The 17,667-nt window shown below is 49.4% G+C and overlaps 1 protein-coding gene and 1 long non-coding RNA gene across 8 annotated transcripts in view; one reads left to right on the top strand and one right to left on the bottom strand.

Annotated features, from left to right (window-relative positions):
* Nucleotides 1–17,667, bottom strand: part of RFX1 (regulatory factor X1) — a 38,028-nt gene that overhangs the window by 8,988 nt on the left and 11,373 nt on the right. For 4 of the 6 annotated variants that reach the window (XM_020995041.2, XM_020995043.2, XM_020995040.2 and 1 more), the window contains exons 2-8: nt 14,302–14,663; nt 5,699–5,808; nt 5,291–5,374; nt 3,860–3,952; nt 2,466–2,561; nt 1,532–1,627; nt 497–904 (exon numbers count right to left, since the gene is read on the bottom strand). In XM_020995041.2, coding sequence (XP_020850700.1) covers nt 497–904; nt 1,532–1,627; nt 2,466–2,561; nt 3,860–3,952; nt 5,291–5,374; nt 5,699–5,808; nt 14,302–14,617 — 1,203 coding nt within the window. In that variant the 5' untranslated portion in view covers nt 14,618–14,663. The remainder of the gene's footprint in view (nt 1–496; nt 905–1,531; nt 1,628–2,465; nt 2,562–3,859; nt 3,953–5,290; nt 5,375–5,698; nt 5,809–14,301; nt 14,664–17,667) is intronic. The other 2 variants (XM_020995042.2, XM_020995045.2) reach the window with 2 other exon arrangements.
* LOC110214243 (uncharacterized) lies at nt 904–12,563 on the top strand. Of its 2 annotated transcripts, none has more exons than XR_002326238.2 (4): nt 904–1,100; nt 5,203–6,572; nt 6,915–7,130; nt 7,916–12,563. It is a non-coding gene; the product is annotated as an uncharacterized LOC110214243 (long non-coding RNA). The 2 variants fall into 2 exon arrangements; XR_013486398.1 differs by having other exon boundaries at nt 6,368–6,572.

Consider the following 17,667-nt stretch of genomic DNA (forward strand, 5'->3'; position numbering starts at 1 on the left):
AGGCCTCTTCTTGGAAGAGCTTATATCACCTACAACTCTGTGCTCCTCGTCAACAGACACAGAGCCCAGAGGCTGACCTGTGAGCAGGAGGCCTTCCCAACAAGGGGTCTGGCTGTTTACCTAAGAAAAACTGTTGTTCAAGGTCTGGAACCCTGGTGCTCTTGTTCAGAATAAATTCACACCAGTGGCCAGAAACTCAGGCTTGCTGCCTGACAGTAAAATGGAGACTGAATGAAAGGTGGGGTGAGCTCGGACAGCGCTGTTAAGTGCAGGGGCCTAGGAAGGGGGTGGGCAGGGCTTGGATCTGTAAAAGGCAGAGCCTAGGAGCAGGAAGGCAGGGGCTAGGAGCCCTGGGGAGACAGGGAGGGGCGAGGGCCCCAGGACCAAGGGTAAAGAATCGCCTAGAGGTGGGGCCTGGCTAAATCGGGAGGCTGGGGGTACCAGGGCAGGCTCTGGGCAGAAGTCAGCCCCGCCCCGCCCCCTTCTCCCCACCTACTTTCAGGGCTGTGGCTGCAGTGCCGAACACTAGCACCTGGGGGACTCTCTGGATCCTGACTCTCTGGTCGGGGCTGGCTCGGGAGGAGAGCCCCGGTAGGGGCTCGATCACCACTTTCTGCTGGGGCAGGAGCAGCTGCTGGGGGAGCACGCGCACCAGCTCCACCCACTGCTCAGAACCCGGCTCGGCCGCTGCTGCCGCCGCCGCCGCCGCCGCCGCCGCCGCCGCGGGCAGGTAATGGAGCCGGGGCTCCGGGCTGCCGCTGCCTAACTGCGGGGTCTCGCTATTGCACTCTAACAGCAGGGGCGCCTCTCCAGCCCGCTCGCCCGGCTCGGCCCGCACCACAGGCGGCTCTGCTGCTCGCTCCTGCTGCTCTCCCTTCCTAGCGGGGAACTGACTGCCTGAGCACTGGAGGACAAACAGAGACACTGGCCCATCACCCGCAGCCCTGGCCAGGGGGCTGGGAGGAGGGGTGCGGGCAGGGTGCCTGGCAAATGCACCAAGCGCGGGACCCTCCCACGGGGCCTTAGGGGCCCCAGACGCTGCCCCGGGCCACTTGGGAGACAAGGAAGCCGGCCTGGGACGAAGGAGGGAGGCCCCACAGGTTCGCACGTAGCGGGAGCGGGGGGTGTGGGCGGGGCCAGGTCTGGGGCTGGGTGTGTCCGTCTGTCTGGAAGTTTAAAAGGTGCCCCTCCACGCCCTGGTCTATGTCCTACAAAGGTCCCACAGTCAAAGAAAATGTATAGCAGCTTCTCTTTTAGTGTCTTAGGCAGGGAAGTGGGCAAGTCAGTTTTATCCCTGACCTTGTCCTTGGGGCAAGATATTCTAACGGGCCTCCCTTCTGAAAGGTGAGTATTTAGCACTGGAGGGCCCTTAGTGATCATCTGCTCAGCCCCTTCGCTGTAGAGCCCATTGGCTCTTAGGGCCTCTCAGTGCCCAGAAAACTGCCCATCCAGTCACAACTTGGGCAGGAAAAACCTTCAGGGGAGTGGGGGGAGGGGAAGGGGAAAAGCCAGCGGCCCAGAGAGCACAGACCTCTTGAGTGACGTGGACCTGCTGCAACCCTTGTACTGTCAGCTGCTGCACTGGGCCCGATTTTGGTGCTTGTGGAGTGGTCTGCACGACAGATCTCTGCGGGGACACACAATATCCCAAATCACTGGAAGGAGCACCCGCATTCCTCCTCACTGTCCTGTCACTCATTAGGCTGAGAGCAGCTAAGGGCCTAGCACTCAAGCACGTGAAGGAGTCCCAGAGTCTGCGGCCCCTCTTGTTCCTACAGGGGGCGGCACAATCCAGAGCCTGTGGAATGGACTCCCCTATTGCCTCCTCTCATGGTTCTTTGCCAACAGGGAAATGCAGATAGGTAGTAATCAGTTCCTCCCTGACAGAACAGGCCAATACTCATGTATTCCCAGCCAAGCCATAAAGATGAACTATCCACTTCCTCAACTGAATCAGACAGAAAAACTCTGCCTCCCATCCCACTGCTCGCTCATTCACTTAAGAGATTCCCAGGACAGGACTCAGCATCTTGTGATAAAATGAGTAGTGTCAGCCGTTCTGGGGCAATGAGAAACAATGGAACGGAGGGCAGAATGGTAATCTCCAACCTTATTCTTGGGGCAGGTCATTCTAATGGACCTCAGTTTTCTTGGGTTCTTTGGTCCTAACTTGCTGTGTGGCCTTGGGTAAATCACTGAACATGACTGAGAACCAGCAAGGCCTAAGAAATCACCTCTAAATGAGGACCTGAGGCCCAAAGAGGTTGAAACTTGCCCAATGTCCCACTGGGAGTCAGCAGAGGGAGGATCTGGAATCTGGTCTCAACTCCAAACCCCATTGTGGGCCTCCCATTTCAAATATTGTACAGGGTCTGTGCTGGCTGGATGCTAAAGTGGTTACACATTCCAGACTGTTCCAGGACCCTTGGAAACAGCTCTGCCTGGGCACCTCCCCTGTCGGATACCTCTTGTGTGACAGGGACGGTCTGGACACTGTGCACCTGGAGCTGCTGCACGGAGCCAGCTTTGCTGGTGGAGCTGTTCCCCTGTCCTGGTGAACGCTGTTGAGAGAATGAGAGAGAGACAGAGAAAGAGAGACAGAGACAGACAGAGACACACAGACACACATGGAGGGAGGGAAGCAGAGAGAGAGATACACATGGGGGGAGGGAGAGGGGACAGAGAGACACACGGGAGGGAGGAAGGGAGAGAGACAGAGAGACACACACGGAGGGAGGGAGAGAGAAGGGGGGAGACACAGAGAGAGAGGCAAGGACAGGCTGAAGCACACATCAGGGTGGGCTGAGCACAGGCATCACGGTAGGCTTTTTTCTGGGACCCACTCTCAGCAATTCCCTGTATCTGCTAAAGGGCTTAGGGTGAAATTAGACAGATCACAGTGGGAAGAGAACTCCTTTTGCAACAACGTTTGCAAATGAATCCAGAGGTCCTGAGCTTTTTTGCTCAGTACCCAGTGCTGGCTGGGTCTCCCCCTTAAAAACTTGTCCCTGCTGAGGACTGATCTCAAATCTCTCTTAGACACTCTCTAAAGTCCAACTTGGCATTTTTCAGGCTAGCCCCTGGGACATACTTTGCCTCATGCCACCCACCACCCCCTGGTTTGGTACTGAAATGCTGGAATGGATTGGAGGGATATTACTGGAGGGATAATAAGACAGCCAAAGGAGGTAAAGACCTTGTCTTCTCCCTGGCTTTGCAGGGCTTATACTCCAGGGAATCCATGAATACTGCTTGGTTCTTTTATGGGTACTGGTCTGGGAGGGATCTGAGAGGCAGGGAGGGGTCAGGCTGAGTGACAGGCATCCCTAGGCTGTAGAGTGATGCTCCTAAGACACCTCTTGGCCTCTTGTGGAGTTGGCCCTTGCTCTCAGTGGCTTAGCTTATAAACCCCCATGTCTCACCTGCCCCCAACTCCAAGACTGGAAAATCCCTGTAAAGATCTTGGAGTGAGTGAGACATGAAAACCTGCTTTTATTTATCTATGAGGTGAAGCTGTCCATGGCAGGCTTGGGAGAGTGGGTTGGGGATGAGGCGTCACACAGCAATATCCAGCCTCATAAGCTGCTGTGCTTTCCATTCCCTGAGCTTAAAAGCCCAGGCTCTGCTGAAGCTCAGTCTGGGCTAGGACATTCTCTGTTTCCTGACAAAAATCCTTTGCTGCCAACCTTGGCTAGAGGCCATCCTGACCTCATTAAATGTCACCTACAGAAGCCAGGATCTGAGAGCTAGAGGCAAGGTAAGGGAGGAGACACGCAGAGAAACAGCTTAAGGAGAGAAAAAGATGACAGAAATGGGTGGGAAGGAGGGAAGGCCCACAGGGCTGGGGGCTGTCACTTACCTCTGGGGGAGAGTGCACCTGTTGGACACTATGAACAGCTAATGAAGCCGGCCCCCCTTTGCTGGCCTGGGTTGTGCTCTGCACCACCAATCGCTGTGTGAAGAATGCTTGTGATTAGGAAGAAGCTGGTGCAGAGAACATGACCCAATCCCAGATCAGGGGGCTGGCCTTTAAGAGTCAAAGCATGTTAGAGTTAGAAGGATCTCTTGACACTATCTAATCCAACCCCATAATTGTGCAGATGAGAAACTTAAGGTCAGTAAGGGGAAAGGACCAGAACCAAGTTCAATGCTTCTCCCCTACAGTTTTTGGAGTCTATTTCCAGTATGTTTGCCAGGTGTCCAGAAGACCTTCTTGGCAGTGGGATTCACTTGCATTAGCTCACCCTGTTGGGTGGGAGGTGTGGATTTTGCCTCCACAGTCCATGTTCTCCGACCCAAGGCTACTGGAATAGGGTTCTGCGTAAACCCAAAAGGTTTCTTTGTAATGGAGGTGTAAGGGAGGAAATGGGGCAAGAACAGGAATCTGCTTTCTTTCCACAGTTCCTGAGGCTAGGGGAAGGTCCCCTTCCTCTCCCTCACTCCTGCTGCACTTGCTTTAATTCAGGCTGTTTAGGTCCATGGGTACAAGGGCTAATCTCTTTTCTGCAGAGTATGAAAGAGGAGCCCCTGGCCTCTCGATCCAAGGTTCATAAGAATCGTTAATCTCAGAAGCCTACTATTTGATAGGGGCTGAAGTATAATGGGAAGAAGGCTCAATTTCCCTTAACCTTCCGAGGCTGGAGGGCTTTTTAGAGCTCATAGAGCCTTAGGGATCATCTAGTCCTAGTCCAATCGTCTCATCTGCAGATAAAGAAACCAAGACCAGAGAAGGGAAGGGGCTTGACTTAGGACACACAGGAGGTAAATAGTGAAGGGAGATTAGAGGCCTGGTCTTTTGACTCCGAGTCCACTAGCCCATGCTGTACCTCTGAGCACACAGAGCCTGGTGATCTCTAAGGTCCTTTCTAGTGCTGGACGTCACGATCCTATGAGGTTTTAGTTAACTTTCTCAAGGCGGCATAGTAACTTGGGAACAGAGAATATAGGGATGTCAACTCCCAGGGACAGTGTTCTTTCCCTGACACTGGCTGCCTCCTGAGAGGTAAAAAACAGACTGAACTAGCATAGCTCTTCTCAGTGGAGATCCCTGACCAAAAGGATAGCCAAGGGTTTGGCAGCTCTAATTTCCCTGATTAGAAATGGACTGGAACTGGGCAGGCCAGAAAAGGTTTCTGTTTTTCACGTTGTGGGCAAGCAACAGGGAGGTAAGTTAGTAAAGGAGGTGTCTCCATCCCCCTTTAGGAATCTTTGGTTTTCGTGGCTAGGGATGGTGGGACCCATGAGGCCCCAGAGAAGATGGTGTCACCTTCCTTGGGCACATCAGCCTTACCTGCTGGGGCACTTGGATGCTGGTAAGCTGCAGAGGGGACACGGCACCAGGCTTGGCTTGCACACTTGCTTGGACCAGCAACCGCTGTTGGAACAAAGCCCAGTGAGGTGAAGGGGGGCTGGCCCTGACCCCCAAACTGTGGGGTGAGGGAAGGGGAGGATGGGAAAGGGAGCTGAGCAGAATGGAGCAAAGCATCTTGATAAGAGAAGGCAAACAGATGGCTCTGGCAGATGGTGAGGGGTAGAACTAAAGGGCAGTGGTGGAGGAGGGAGCAATGAGAAGCAGTCTACTCATCTCCAAGGTGGGGAAAACTTGAGCTCCAGTGGTTGGAGACAGCCCCTTTTGGCCCTAAGAACCCGTCGTGCTGAGAGTCAGCTATTCAATCCCCTTACCTTGGGAGCCCCATACCTGCGGTGTGGCTTGGACCTGTTGGACCACCTGTGTTGGCACTCCAGATTGGCTGGCTGTGGAGACTGGGCTGGCTTCTGAGACGGTGTCACTGGCCCTCATGGTCCCTTCTGTAGGGAAGAAGGGAGCACATCAGGCACACTGTGCAGCACTGTCCCTAGGGTAGTGGGAGCGAGAAGTTTGGGATCTGGGTTTAGTTCTAGGGTCTGAGAAAGTCTCTAGAGTGGTAGGAAGAGGACAGAGGGGGTGGATGTAGGAAGCAACAGAACTCCAGCAGGGTCTACACTTCCTACTACAGATTATCATTCTGAATGCAGCTGGGGTCACCTCCCATGTCAGCTGCATGTCCACGGATCCTGTAGGAATGGGCTGGCTAGGAGCTCTAAGGCTTAGTGCCTGTCCACTCTAACCGTCCACTCTTCCACCTGGCTTCATTCCCAGGGGAAAGCCCCAAGCATGGCCCTGTGACTGGCATGGAAGAGGTATTCTAAAGTCTAGTGAGACATGGGCAAAGAGAGAGGGAAGGCTAGAAAGAACTAGAGCAATGAAGGCCTCATGAGACAAATTCTTGGATATGACTCTGCAGGAAAACAGGAGCCCAAGGCTCAAACTCCAATGCCCTTCCCTTCTCCCTGACTCCAGCCCCCTCTGACCTTTCCTTTCACCCAGGACGGCTTTCTCAGGAAGAACAACAGAAGCTCAGAATCCCACAGGTGGAAGGGATGAGCTTTAGAGGTCATTTAGTCTAACCTCTGAGCAAGAATCTTCTTTACAAGCAACGACAAAGAATCACCCAGCCTCCATCTGAAAGACCTCCAGGGACAGGAACTCACTGCCTCCTGAGGAAGCCAACTTCACTTTTAGACAATTGTCAGTAAGTTTTTTGGACATGCTAAGTTTTTCCTTTTCTGTAGTTAAAATAAGCCCCTGCCACTTCCCTCTAGGACTTCCCTTCCTAATTATGCCGCTCAGGGCCAAGCAGAACAAGTTCACTCCTTCCATACAACCACTCTTCAAATGTTGGAATACAAGCTATTATGCCTCTACTCAGTCTTCCCTTTTCTAGGTTAAATAAGTACTTCTAGCCCCTTCCACTGATTCTCCTATGGTACACATTCTCCAGTCTTCTTGACGTCCTCCTCAATGCTCCCTGCAGTTCTCATTCTATTTACCCCTGGCTAGGCTGATAGGAGTTTTTATGTCTTCTGCTCCACAGACACCACAGAAAGGCAGGAAGAGGGAGACCATCCTTGTCGAAGGAGGAAAACAAGAGCTCAGATGTGGAATATTTCCCTGACCAGGGTGGAGATTTGGGAGATCCTGCCTTCAAGTCTGGGCCTTTGGTCACACTTCTAAAGCACATTAGCACAATTTGCTAATGATTTTCACAACGTGCCCACCAGAGTACTCGACCAACTTATCTATTTTGCAGGTGAAAATATAGAAACTTAGTCTTAGGAGGCCGCAGAAGTCTGGGATATTGCCCCCCCCCGACCCCTTAGTTTAGGCTGCCTCCCTCCCCTCCTTTCCATTCATTCACACCCAGTTCCTTCCTACTTTTTATGGTCCTTCAGCAGGCAGAGTTGGGGGGGGGGTGTTACTCACGCTGGCAGGGAGCTGTGAAGAGGCAATCATAGAACATGATGCAGCCCAGGGGTGGCCTGCCTGGCCAGCTCCTGGTCACGCCTCTCTGCAGGAGCAGGTGGGAACAAGGACAGCTTTTATACCAGCAGCCTTGGTGAACTAATCCCCTCGAGTTTGCTCAAAGCTCCTTGGGCTCTCTCTGAATAAACATCCCCCTCATAGTAGGTACAAAACAAGGAGGGGCCTTTGCAGCACACTGAGAGGTCAGTACCTGGGCTGGGGAGATGCTATCGGGAAGGAGGTCAAGTTTCATGCACATCTCTCTGAGGTGATGAGCAGGAGGAGGGGCTATTTTTTTTCCCCCAAAGAAAATAAATCCTCAGCACCTCCCCGCTTCTGCCTCCAGCTCTCTGCATGAGTTTTTTGGGATCCTAACCCCTTGAAAGATATGTCCCCAGATGCTGGTGGCATTTTTTGCCCCCAGTGCTTCAGGGAAATCTGCTAATATCCCGAGTGAAGGTGCCTTTTTGCTAGGCTGAAGGCTTAGAGGGCAAGAACTGGGGTGGGGGTAGGGGGTTGTCATTTTGCCTTGAGGTAAACTGAGGATTAAAGCATTCCATTTTCCTTGTGTAGGAACAGCCAGTAGGAGTAAAAGGGGCAAATAAACCTGCTGAAGGGATGGTGAGGCTAAGTAGATCACTTCCTGATCATCTTCCAGAGGGAGATGGGATGAAAGTGCCCAGTACAGGGCCGATGGTATCGCCCACAGTTGAAGCCTCTGAAGAAGCTGTTTAAAAGCCCAGGACCTTCAGACTTGCCCTTCTGGCTTCAGGCATGATGGAGCTCTTTGGAGATGATGCCATGGGAAGCTGCTGCAAGCTGGGTCCAGGCCAATTAGGTACAATCTCGTTATCAAGAGAGTTTGCATGCTGATCTGATGAGAAAGAGAGCAGTCAAACCCCACTTCGGCTCAGTGCTGGGGGAAGGGATGGTCCTCAGAGGATGATGATGACAGGCAATACTTATTGAAATAGTTCTGGCATCCAGAGTCCTCAGGATAGCCTACAAAAGCATCAGTTTCTGGATTTAGCTTAATTGCTTTCTTTTGGGTTTTATTTGGGCCTCTCCTTGGCATCCTTGTGGGGCCTCAAGGGAAGAGGCATTTAATGACTCCAGCCCAACTGGTAAGGCTGGGAGCAACCTGAGAAAGCAGTATGCCACGTGAGGCTCCCCACACACCCAGGTGTGTGGGTGACCTGAGCCGGGACGCTGTGTCCCCAGTCAAAGGGATGGGCCATCAACTAAGCCGGCAATGGAGGGGTGGGGCTCTGGCTTGGTTCAGTGTTGTGCCTCCTATCTCACAGCTCAGTGCCGGGCTAGTGGCATCTTTGGCTGCCTGAAGAGGTCCAAGAGGGACTGCTGGGCAAGACCCAAAGTTAACAGCAGCTGTCATTTTTTCCCACAAGTCCTCATTGTTTCTACTTGAGGCAAAGCACAGGAAGAGGAATGTTCACCGCCACCAGGCTAACGGTCAAGAGTCCTTAGGCCTGGGCTGAGGCTCTAATTGGTTTGGTTGGTTTTCTAGAAGTACTAAGAACCCTAAGAGAAGTCAGCAACCGGTAAGTGAGCTTCCTAATAATTTCAGGCTTTTTGCTTCACACATATGTGTATATGCCCCAAAGGCATCTGTGGATCTATGCTTGCAGGGATGCTCTCGTGTGTTTGTGTGTGTGTGTGTGTGTGTATGTGTGTATATGTGTGCATGCGTGCACACATCTGTGGCCACGGCTATGTGACTACATCCTCCTGTGTTCTGATGGGTGTGTCTGCAACTATGTGAGTGTATATGGATAGTCTGAATGTCTTTGTTTGAATCGTGAAAGTGGGTAGGGGGTAGGCAGGTATTTCTCCTCAGCCTCCTGACCTACCATGCTCTCCTCATGTACACCCCTCTCTATAGGCACATCTGTGCTCCACCTTCCCTGCTTCCAGCTTCCAGCTGTCCATGGAAGAGGAATCGGACTTATCCTGCGTGGCCTCAGGGGTCAGAACAAGGAGCCACCTCTTGTTCTGCATCTGCAGAGGCAGAGTCTAGCCAGATGAAAAGAAAAACTGACTAGTGGTTACAGCTGTTCAAAAGTAGAATATTTTGCCTTAGAAAGTAGTGAGTTGCTCATAACTGTAAGACTTCAAGAAGTGGAGGCTACATGATCCTTTGTCAGGCATAGCATAGAGGGAATTTCTCTTCCATTCCAATCCTGAAATTCTGTAATTCTGTGGTCTGTGGCTATGTCCTCCTCTACACACACGCATCTCTCTGAGTAGGTCTGTCTGTAGCTTTCTGTGTATGTATGGATGATTTGTGTGAAAGGACCTCTCCCAAGAGGCCTCAAGTCTTGAAGTTAATAACCAGAATGCTTGGTGTCACAATGGTGGATTACATTGAATTCCTTTTCACTCATCAGTGTTCTTCAGCTTTCCTATGGATGTGCTGTGTGGTCCCAAGCCGGCTTGACCTCAGGTGCCTTATCTGAATATGAGAAGTGACTCTTTCAGTGAGAGAAGGATGTGAGGGTGAATTAGATTTCCAGTTAAAGTCTTTGACTTTCTTAGGCAAAGGGATCCTTTATAGACAGGGGACAGCTAGTCCAGAAATCAGGGCTTGACTCTGGGCCATATAGTTCAATGCAGACTCTGTGATGCTACCAACCTAGAGATCTGATACTCCCATTGGGGAGTTGGTTTGGGGGGAGAAAAAGGTTCCTGGAAATGGAGCTGTTCTTGGCTCCTAATTAAAATTCCCATTGCTCATAGGACCTGGGCAGTCTCCTGGCTCCCAACCTAAGTGTGTCTGTAGCTTTCACAGAAGCCAGGCGAGCCAGGAATCATAAAGGTCTGAGGCTTTCGGCCCAGCTCTGCCCCTTATATCCAATACAATCTGAGCCTTAGGCCATTGCTTTTTAAGCCTGTTTCCTATCTGTAGTGAGGGCTAATTTTTGATGCTGCTCATACAGAGACGGAGGGTAAAAAAGGCCAGGTGTCTAGGGAAATAGGTACATAAGACACCTATAGGATGCAGAATACCCATAGATCCACCTGCCCTTCTACTGTTAGAAATAACATGGAAAACAGATAAGGGACATCCTCCAGTGAGCTGGAGACTGGGGTGGGGATGGAATAGGGGGGTGTTGTACTTTACAGAGAGATAGATTTCAGTTAAATATAAAGAAAAACTTCCTACCAATCAGAATTTTCCAGATACCATGACTATCCCATACAACCTCTTCTGATCCTAGCAAGGACATTCAAACTTTCTCCCCATACAGAAATAGATTTCCAAGACAGCCCAATACAAAAGAAATAAAGATTAGATGTAAATTGTATGACATGTCATCTTGGCCCACTGCCTTATTTCTCTGCAGCTCTTGGTACCAAAGTTCGTAAAAGTGAAAGAAAGCATCATTCAATACAGTCTTAACACTGACAAGTTGGTACCAAAGGGCTACTTTCTTTCCTCCTGAGGAACTAGGGGACCCAGAATGCACATCCTATCCTCAGCTGGACATCCAGCCTCTCTGGGCACAGAGCCCACTGTCATCTACAGTACCCTTCCTCCCTCCTGCTCAGATTTCTTTGAAAAGTTTGGCTGCCTCTGAGAACAGAGATTGATGAATTCAGAGTACTGTTCCCAACTGTGAGTAATTTGATCTTTGCCAGTATCATCTTTAAAGTCACCTCCAGAGCAGATTGGCTGGGGACAGGATTCTGTTGTTAGTCTAGTCGGCTTTTCATTTTTTCCTCAACTTGCCTCCAGTTTGTGTGTTCCGGGTCTTACTCTAGAGAACCAATGCCGGGGGGCCCCTCCCTTCCCTGCTCTGATCCCTGGATAATTTCCAATTGCTTCTGGCCATGGAATAGACCTGGACAGTTCTTAGCCCACAAGATCTGGCAGTCCCTGAGCCTGAGCCAGTCTCCTGTGGTAAGGTACCTGAGGGTGCCCCTGTGGAAATGTTTTGCCCTAGATGAACAACTTGAATAGTTAGGACCAAAATACCTCAAAGCCGCATTCATTCCTTCAGAAGGTTGGCAAGTAGATATTTTGTCCCAGTGAAGGCCCATGAGACTGACAAAATAGTTTTGGATGAACATATTTGCCCCACCAGTCTCATTAAGTGATAAGGTTGAAAGAGATCCTAAAGGCTGGTGCGTCACTTAACCCAGTCGAGGCCTCCTCTACAGTATCCAGTAAACGGCTCCATCTTTCCTCATTACACACTGAAGCATCTATTCCATCTCTAGATGGCTCTAATTGTTAAGAAGTTTTCCCTGAGACTGAGCTGAAATGTCCCTCTGTAACTTTCACCTCCCACCCCACCCCCCATTGGTCCTTGCTATAAGTCTGAGCCTTCATTCAGTCTGTAAACACCCGAAGATGGCAATCCCAGGACTCCATTAAATACTCTCTTCTCTCAGCTGAACATTTTCGGTTCCTCTAACCCACCCTAGGCCAGCATGGTTGCGAGCTCTCACCATTCCAGTAACTGTCTTCCAGACCTAGTCTCGTTCCATTCATCCCTGGCTGTAGATGTGGTCTAACCAGGGAAAAGCACAGTGGCATCATCTGACTTCTCGTCTTGGAAGCTGCTCTGCCTGCTAACGCAACCTGAGTTGTGTGTGTATCTTTTGGCTACAACAATGCAGATTCCCAAGGAGCTTTGAATCACTAAGATCTGTTCAGTCTACCTGCAATCTCAGTTCAAACCATCTACTATGTTGACTACTCCTCTCATTTGACAATTACTAGGACACACACAATAAGTATGCCATTTAGACCTTCATCCTAGTCATGTTGGCTGGAAAAGAGGCAAAGACAATTTCTACAGAGGCCTCAACTGAGCAATATAACAGCAGCCTATGGTGGGGTGAGCTCAGTAACACCTTCAGGGGACTGTTACTGGACTGCAAGCTTACCTTACTCAGTAACACCTGAATTTGGGGTGTACCCAATCAAAGCTGACAAAGATGGCAAAAGGAATGAAATCCCATCAAGCAGACCTCATCCTCTAAGTCTGCATCATAAGTAATAACTTCTCCCAGGCTGGGACTCACTGCCCCAGTCTTGCAAGATTCTCCTGATCTTCATCTTCATCCGTATGGCCCTTCACTAACTAAAACTTCAAACATGGAGACTTCCCTATGTATCCTTCATATCCGTTACCCAAATGTACAAGATACCTAGTGAGAACACCGATCCCTACAGAAATATACTCTTTAAAACTTCTGTATTCTGACCCTTTGTTTCCTATCTCTAAATCAGTTCCTCTGGTGACCAAACAGACTTGCAAATGATTCACAGGCACTGAAGTGCCTTGGGTGATAATGCTACTTCGTGGGACTGGGGGGAGAGAGTAGAGGAGAGAATAATTCTGGGAGTCTGTTAAAGTCATGTAATTCAGATGTCTTCTGGGAATCTTATGGTGCCTGGGAGTGGAAGCAGGGACAGGGCCAGAGACTTTTAGGGCTACAGACTCATTGATTGGCTCATAGCTGTGCTCCCGAACCTCCTAGAAAATGAAAGCTGCTCCCCACATAAAGGCAGGTGAATTCTTTATATCCAAGTATTGATGCTATTAGCAATCCCTTTTAGTGGTAGTAAAAGGAAAATGAATACTATTATTTGTAATTATACTTCAAGGATCCACAATTTCATCATTGTGGCCAGTTGCTTGACTGATGAAAAGCTCCACTCCCCCTGCATGCATTTTATCTTAGACACCTAGAGCGGAGAGGATCACCAGGAATTATCTAGTTTAACCCTTACCCAAAGCAAAAATTCTTTCTAAAATAACCCTGACAAGGGGTTATCTAACCTTCACTTATAAGACCTCAAGTGAAGACACAATCCATTCCACTGTACAGCTCTAATCATTAGGAAATTGTCCCCCATTAATGAATCAAAATCGGCCTCCTTGTAGCTTCCACCCACTGGTCTCAGTTCTATTTTTTTGGAGGTCGGCAGTACATATGTAATCCCTCTTCCAAATAAGAACTCTTCAAACAATTGAGGACAATAATAATGTCCATCCTAAATCTTCTCTCCTTTAGGCAGGCTTTGTGAGTTGCTGTGGCTGAAAAGAATCATCACCTGACAGCCAATCCCCAGGAGAGATCCTCCAACCTTCAATGAAAGCCATGGAATGTGTCACCAGACTCATACTTGATACTATTCCATAAGTTGTATGTAGGCAGAGCCTGGTGGCATAGCCTTTGAAAAACCAAGATCATCAGGGAACCTAGGTGGGCAGTGGAGAGAGCACCGACCCTGAAGTCAGGAGGACCTGAGTTCAAATACGGCCTCAGACCACACACTAGCTGTGTGACCCTGGGCAAGTCACTTAACCCCAACTGCCTAAAAATTTAAAAGAAAAAAAGAAAGAAAGAAAAACTAAGATCATCTCCCTACTCTAAAGATGTATCAGAGTAGGTCTATTGCTGCTGGTACTATTATTATGATTACTTAATAACAACTAAACAAAAATAATTATTAGAAAGAATAAAACTAATAATAAAAGCAGCTAGCATTTATATGGCACTTAAAGGTTTACAAAGCACTTCACATATTAACTCATCTGATCATCATAACAACTTTGGGAAGCAGGTGATATTATTAACCTCATTTTACAAGTGACAGAACTGAGGCACAGAGAGGTTAAGTGACTTGCCGAGGGTCACACAGCCAGTACGTCTCTGAGACAGGATTTGAACCTAGGTCTTCTAGATTCCAAGCCCAGCACTCTATCCACTGTGCCACCTAGCTGCCCCTAGTCCTTCTACTAAATCACAGACTATGGGGCATTAGAACCAAGTACCTTAAACCCATGAAACCTTGAAACTTGTGTTATGCTAGACACTAGAGCTTAATCTCAAAGGGTTTTCATAGGTGGGATGCTCACAGATGCTCCAAGGGCAACCATTTCATGTAAGGCCTAGAAAACCAGGTCTTTCTTTCTTGTACTTACCCGAGACCGTCACCACGATAAACTGCTGGGGGGCCGGGGTCGGGGCAGGCTGGCCACTGGGCTGTGACTGTGCTGGGGGGGCTGGGATCTCAGTCACATACTGTTTCTGGCTGGCAGGTTGGGGCTGTGGGCTCTGAAGTTCACTAACATACTGTGGCTGGGAGGTGGCGGCAGCAGGTGGCGGTGGTGGCGGTGGTGGTGGCTGAGGGGCCGCTGGTGGCGGTGGTGGCTGGGGCTGAGCCTGCGGAGGGGCTTGTTGAGGCTGTGGTGGTTGCGGGGCTGCCTGAAGCTCAGTAACGTACGCCTGTGTTGCCATGCCAACAGTGGGGAAAATGATAATAAATAAGGCTTTTTTTTGCTTCCTTGGGAAGAGGAAAAAAACAAAAGAAGGAAAAACAAGAATTAATCCACAGTAGAGCAAATCAGGGACATCATACAGCTCCCAAAGGTCATTTGGGTTTGCCACTAACTTAATTAGACCCCATGGCCCATAACCAATTAGAGTCCATTATAACATGGGTGCATGGTGGGGACTATGGGTGAATTCATTATCAGAACTAGACCAGGAACCAATTCTTTGAAGGTCCCTGAGGCCAATCCCTTATTGACTGGAGCTCCATTCAAATGCTGGTAAAGTGCCCACATTTGTATCTAGCCTTGCCCTTCTAGGTCCCTGGCAGCTTTGGTAGCCGCTGCTTGCCCTGGGAGGCCTGGCTAGTCTACACTCCACCACCTCTGAGCCCTCACTGGCAAACAAACGTCTGATGAGGTTCTGCTGTCCTCGCTTTCTACACTGGACCAAGAGGTCCCCGTCACCCCATCTCCCCATGGCAAGCGGGGTTTCTGAAAAAGAGTTAAGACAGTTCCACAGCCAACTAGTGGTCCTCTTCCTTTGGATTCTGGGAATACCTGTCACACCCCTAGTTTATTCCTATTTCCAGATGACCTCAGGTAGGGAAAAGAGTCCTTTCAACCTATAGAACTGTCAAAGCCACCCTAGCTGCATAAATGCATGGAGTCCTAGCCCTGGAGATGGAAGGATCCTTGGAGGTCCTCATTTTACAGCTGGGGAGGCTGGGGGACAGCATCCATGCTGGGCTTGAACCCCAGCCTCTGATGTCAGAGCCAGTGAGCACTCCTTCCACTGCGTCAGGCTGCCTCCTAAGGCATTTGACATCAAGGGGGGGTTGTAAGAGTCAAGGAGAATATTCAAAATCTCTTTTCCCTGGTAAAACTGACTAACAAAAATGCTCAGTTATTGGCAACTAGACGTGAGATGATTTCTAGGAGATCAGAGCTCCTAATGGCTAAAGCAGAAACTTCCTCCCACATCTGAGGAGAACTGCTCTGGACTTTCCCCATAGAGCCTCTGGCATGGCCACAAAGCCACTGCCCATCTGGAACCTCCAGTTTTCCCATCTGCTGAATAGGCATGATATTGTCCTGAGGATATCGCAATATCAGCGATATTGGTTTGGATCAGGGAAATACTTGAAGTGCAGTAATTAAGGGGCATGTGATCAAGAGCCCCATTCTAGTCTACCTTTTCCTCAAAGGGGAAAGACGTGCCACCTCTAGGTCTGGTGGGTGGTGGGGAAAAAGAGGTAGTACCTCTCTCTAGTAGTAGCCTCTGCCACAAAATGAGTTCTTCTGTCCTGACCCTGCCATTTGTCTCCTGAAATGAGAACACTGCCACCCTGCCTCCAAAGCAGCTGCCTAGGCCAGGTCAAGTCTCCTTGACTCTTAGCCACCCAGAATCCCAGGATTAGAAAACAAGTCTTGAAGTCAACTCCTAGCTCTGACATTGAAGTTCATAGGGTGGGCCCTTGAGCAGCTCATTGGAATTTATTTCCCCCTCTGGAACAAAGAGAAAGTAATTCCTTTATTGCCCTATCTCAACAGAGTTCCCTAGGCTAGAGGCCACTAGGGCAAAAGAACACCTGTGAATCACCATGAACCAGAAAGATACCAGAGGATGCCAATGAACTATTCCGTCTTAACCTGGTTAACAGGCACTTTCTTTGGCCTCCATTTCCCCAAGTCTGAAATGAGACTCACCAGTTCCAAGGAATCACTAGGACAGGTCTACATGGCTGCTCTGACATCCTTGACCTTCCAGCCAAGGAGAACAAATCTGATTGCTGGAAAACCTTTCACTGATATCTGCTGGGCCCTGGCTCTTTTCCAAGAAGAGAGTGGCCAATCATCTTGGCATCCACTTCCTAGTCCACAAGTGACCCACTAACCAATGAGTCCAATGGTAAAAGCAGAGGTAAAAGCAGACAGGTGGGCTCTTGTACCCTATCAGAAGATAGTTTAGGGTGGAATACACTATGTGTGATTGTTTATGTGTTGGGGGGGCACACCTAGCTCTTCCAGCCTGACTTTTCTATTCAGTAGCTAAAAGTGCTTTCCAATTTCATTCTGCTTCTCCTACGCAAAGGTAATTTGGAATTGTTTCTTCCTGCATGTAAGATAATAACTTGTCACCCTTATCATTCTGAATGGGGTGGGGAGTAAGGGGAGGTTTGGTTACAGTACAGATAAGATATTGGGCTGAAAGGGAAAGAAAGTTTGTGGCTAAAAGGGAAAGAAAGAGTTCACCCTCCCAAATCAGACTCCAGTCTGCAGTAAGGCCATTAATTTGATCTTGCTGCTGTTAGGGATGGAGTTAGTCAGTCACATCTGTTCCATCTTGTCTTTGGCTAAGAGCTGCCTATTTTCCTCCAATCCACTTCTGTTTCCAGAAGGCCTAGACTTCGGGATCTTTCTGGGAATCCTGAAAAGATCAGCCCTGTTATACCATCACCTTTCCCTTTCTTGTTTTTCCTGATGAGATACACCTGGACCTCTTTGGCCCTCTCAGCAGGACTGTTCACAATTAGCTCCTTCAGTCTCTATTCACCAATCAATCCCCACCTGAGGAGGCAGCAGGACCCAAAAGCCCAAGGAGGCACTTACTGCAGTTATTCTTGCCAGCCCAGTGGTTGGGAAAAGTACTCAGAGAATCCAATCTTAAAAGTGAAAGTGAACTTAAATGTTACCTAGGTCAACACGCCTCCAACACTGGATCCTCTTCTACAACATCAGCATGAGAGATTGGTGACTAGGTTCTCCTCCACACTGCAGGCGTTCTGTTGTTTCCTATAATACCCACTCTTTGGGGCTAGTTCTGCCTTCTGGAGCAGCATAGAACAAACCCATTTCCTCTTTGACATGACATGACCTTTCAGAGGTCTGGGGGCTTTATCACACTTTCCCTTGGCTTTCTCTTTTCTTGATTAAAGATCCCACTTCTTTCAACTCTGTCTCATGTGGTATAGTTTCTAGACCTTTCCCTGTGCTAACTGCCTTCTTCTGAAGCTC

The sequence above is a fragment of the Phascolarctos cinereus genome, unplaced genomic scaffold (assembly GCF_003287225.1).
Source record: "Phascolarctos cinereus isolate Bilbo 61053 unplaced genomic scaffold, phaCin_HiC Scaffold_4;HRSCAF=312, whole genome shotgun sequence".
In the NCBI taxonomy this organism is placed as follows: Eukaryota; Metazoa; Chordata; class Mammalia; order Diprotodontia; family Phascolarctidae; genus Phascolarctos; species Phascolarctos cinereus.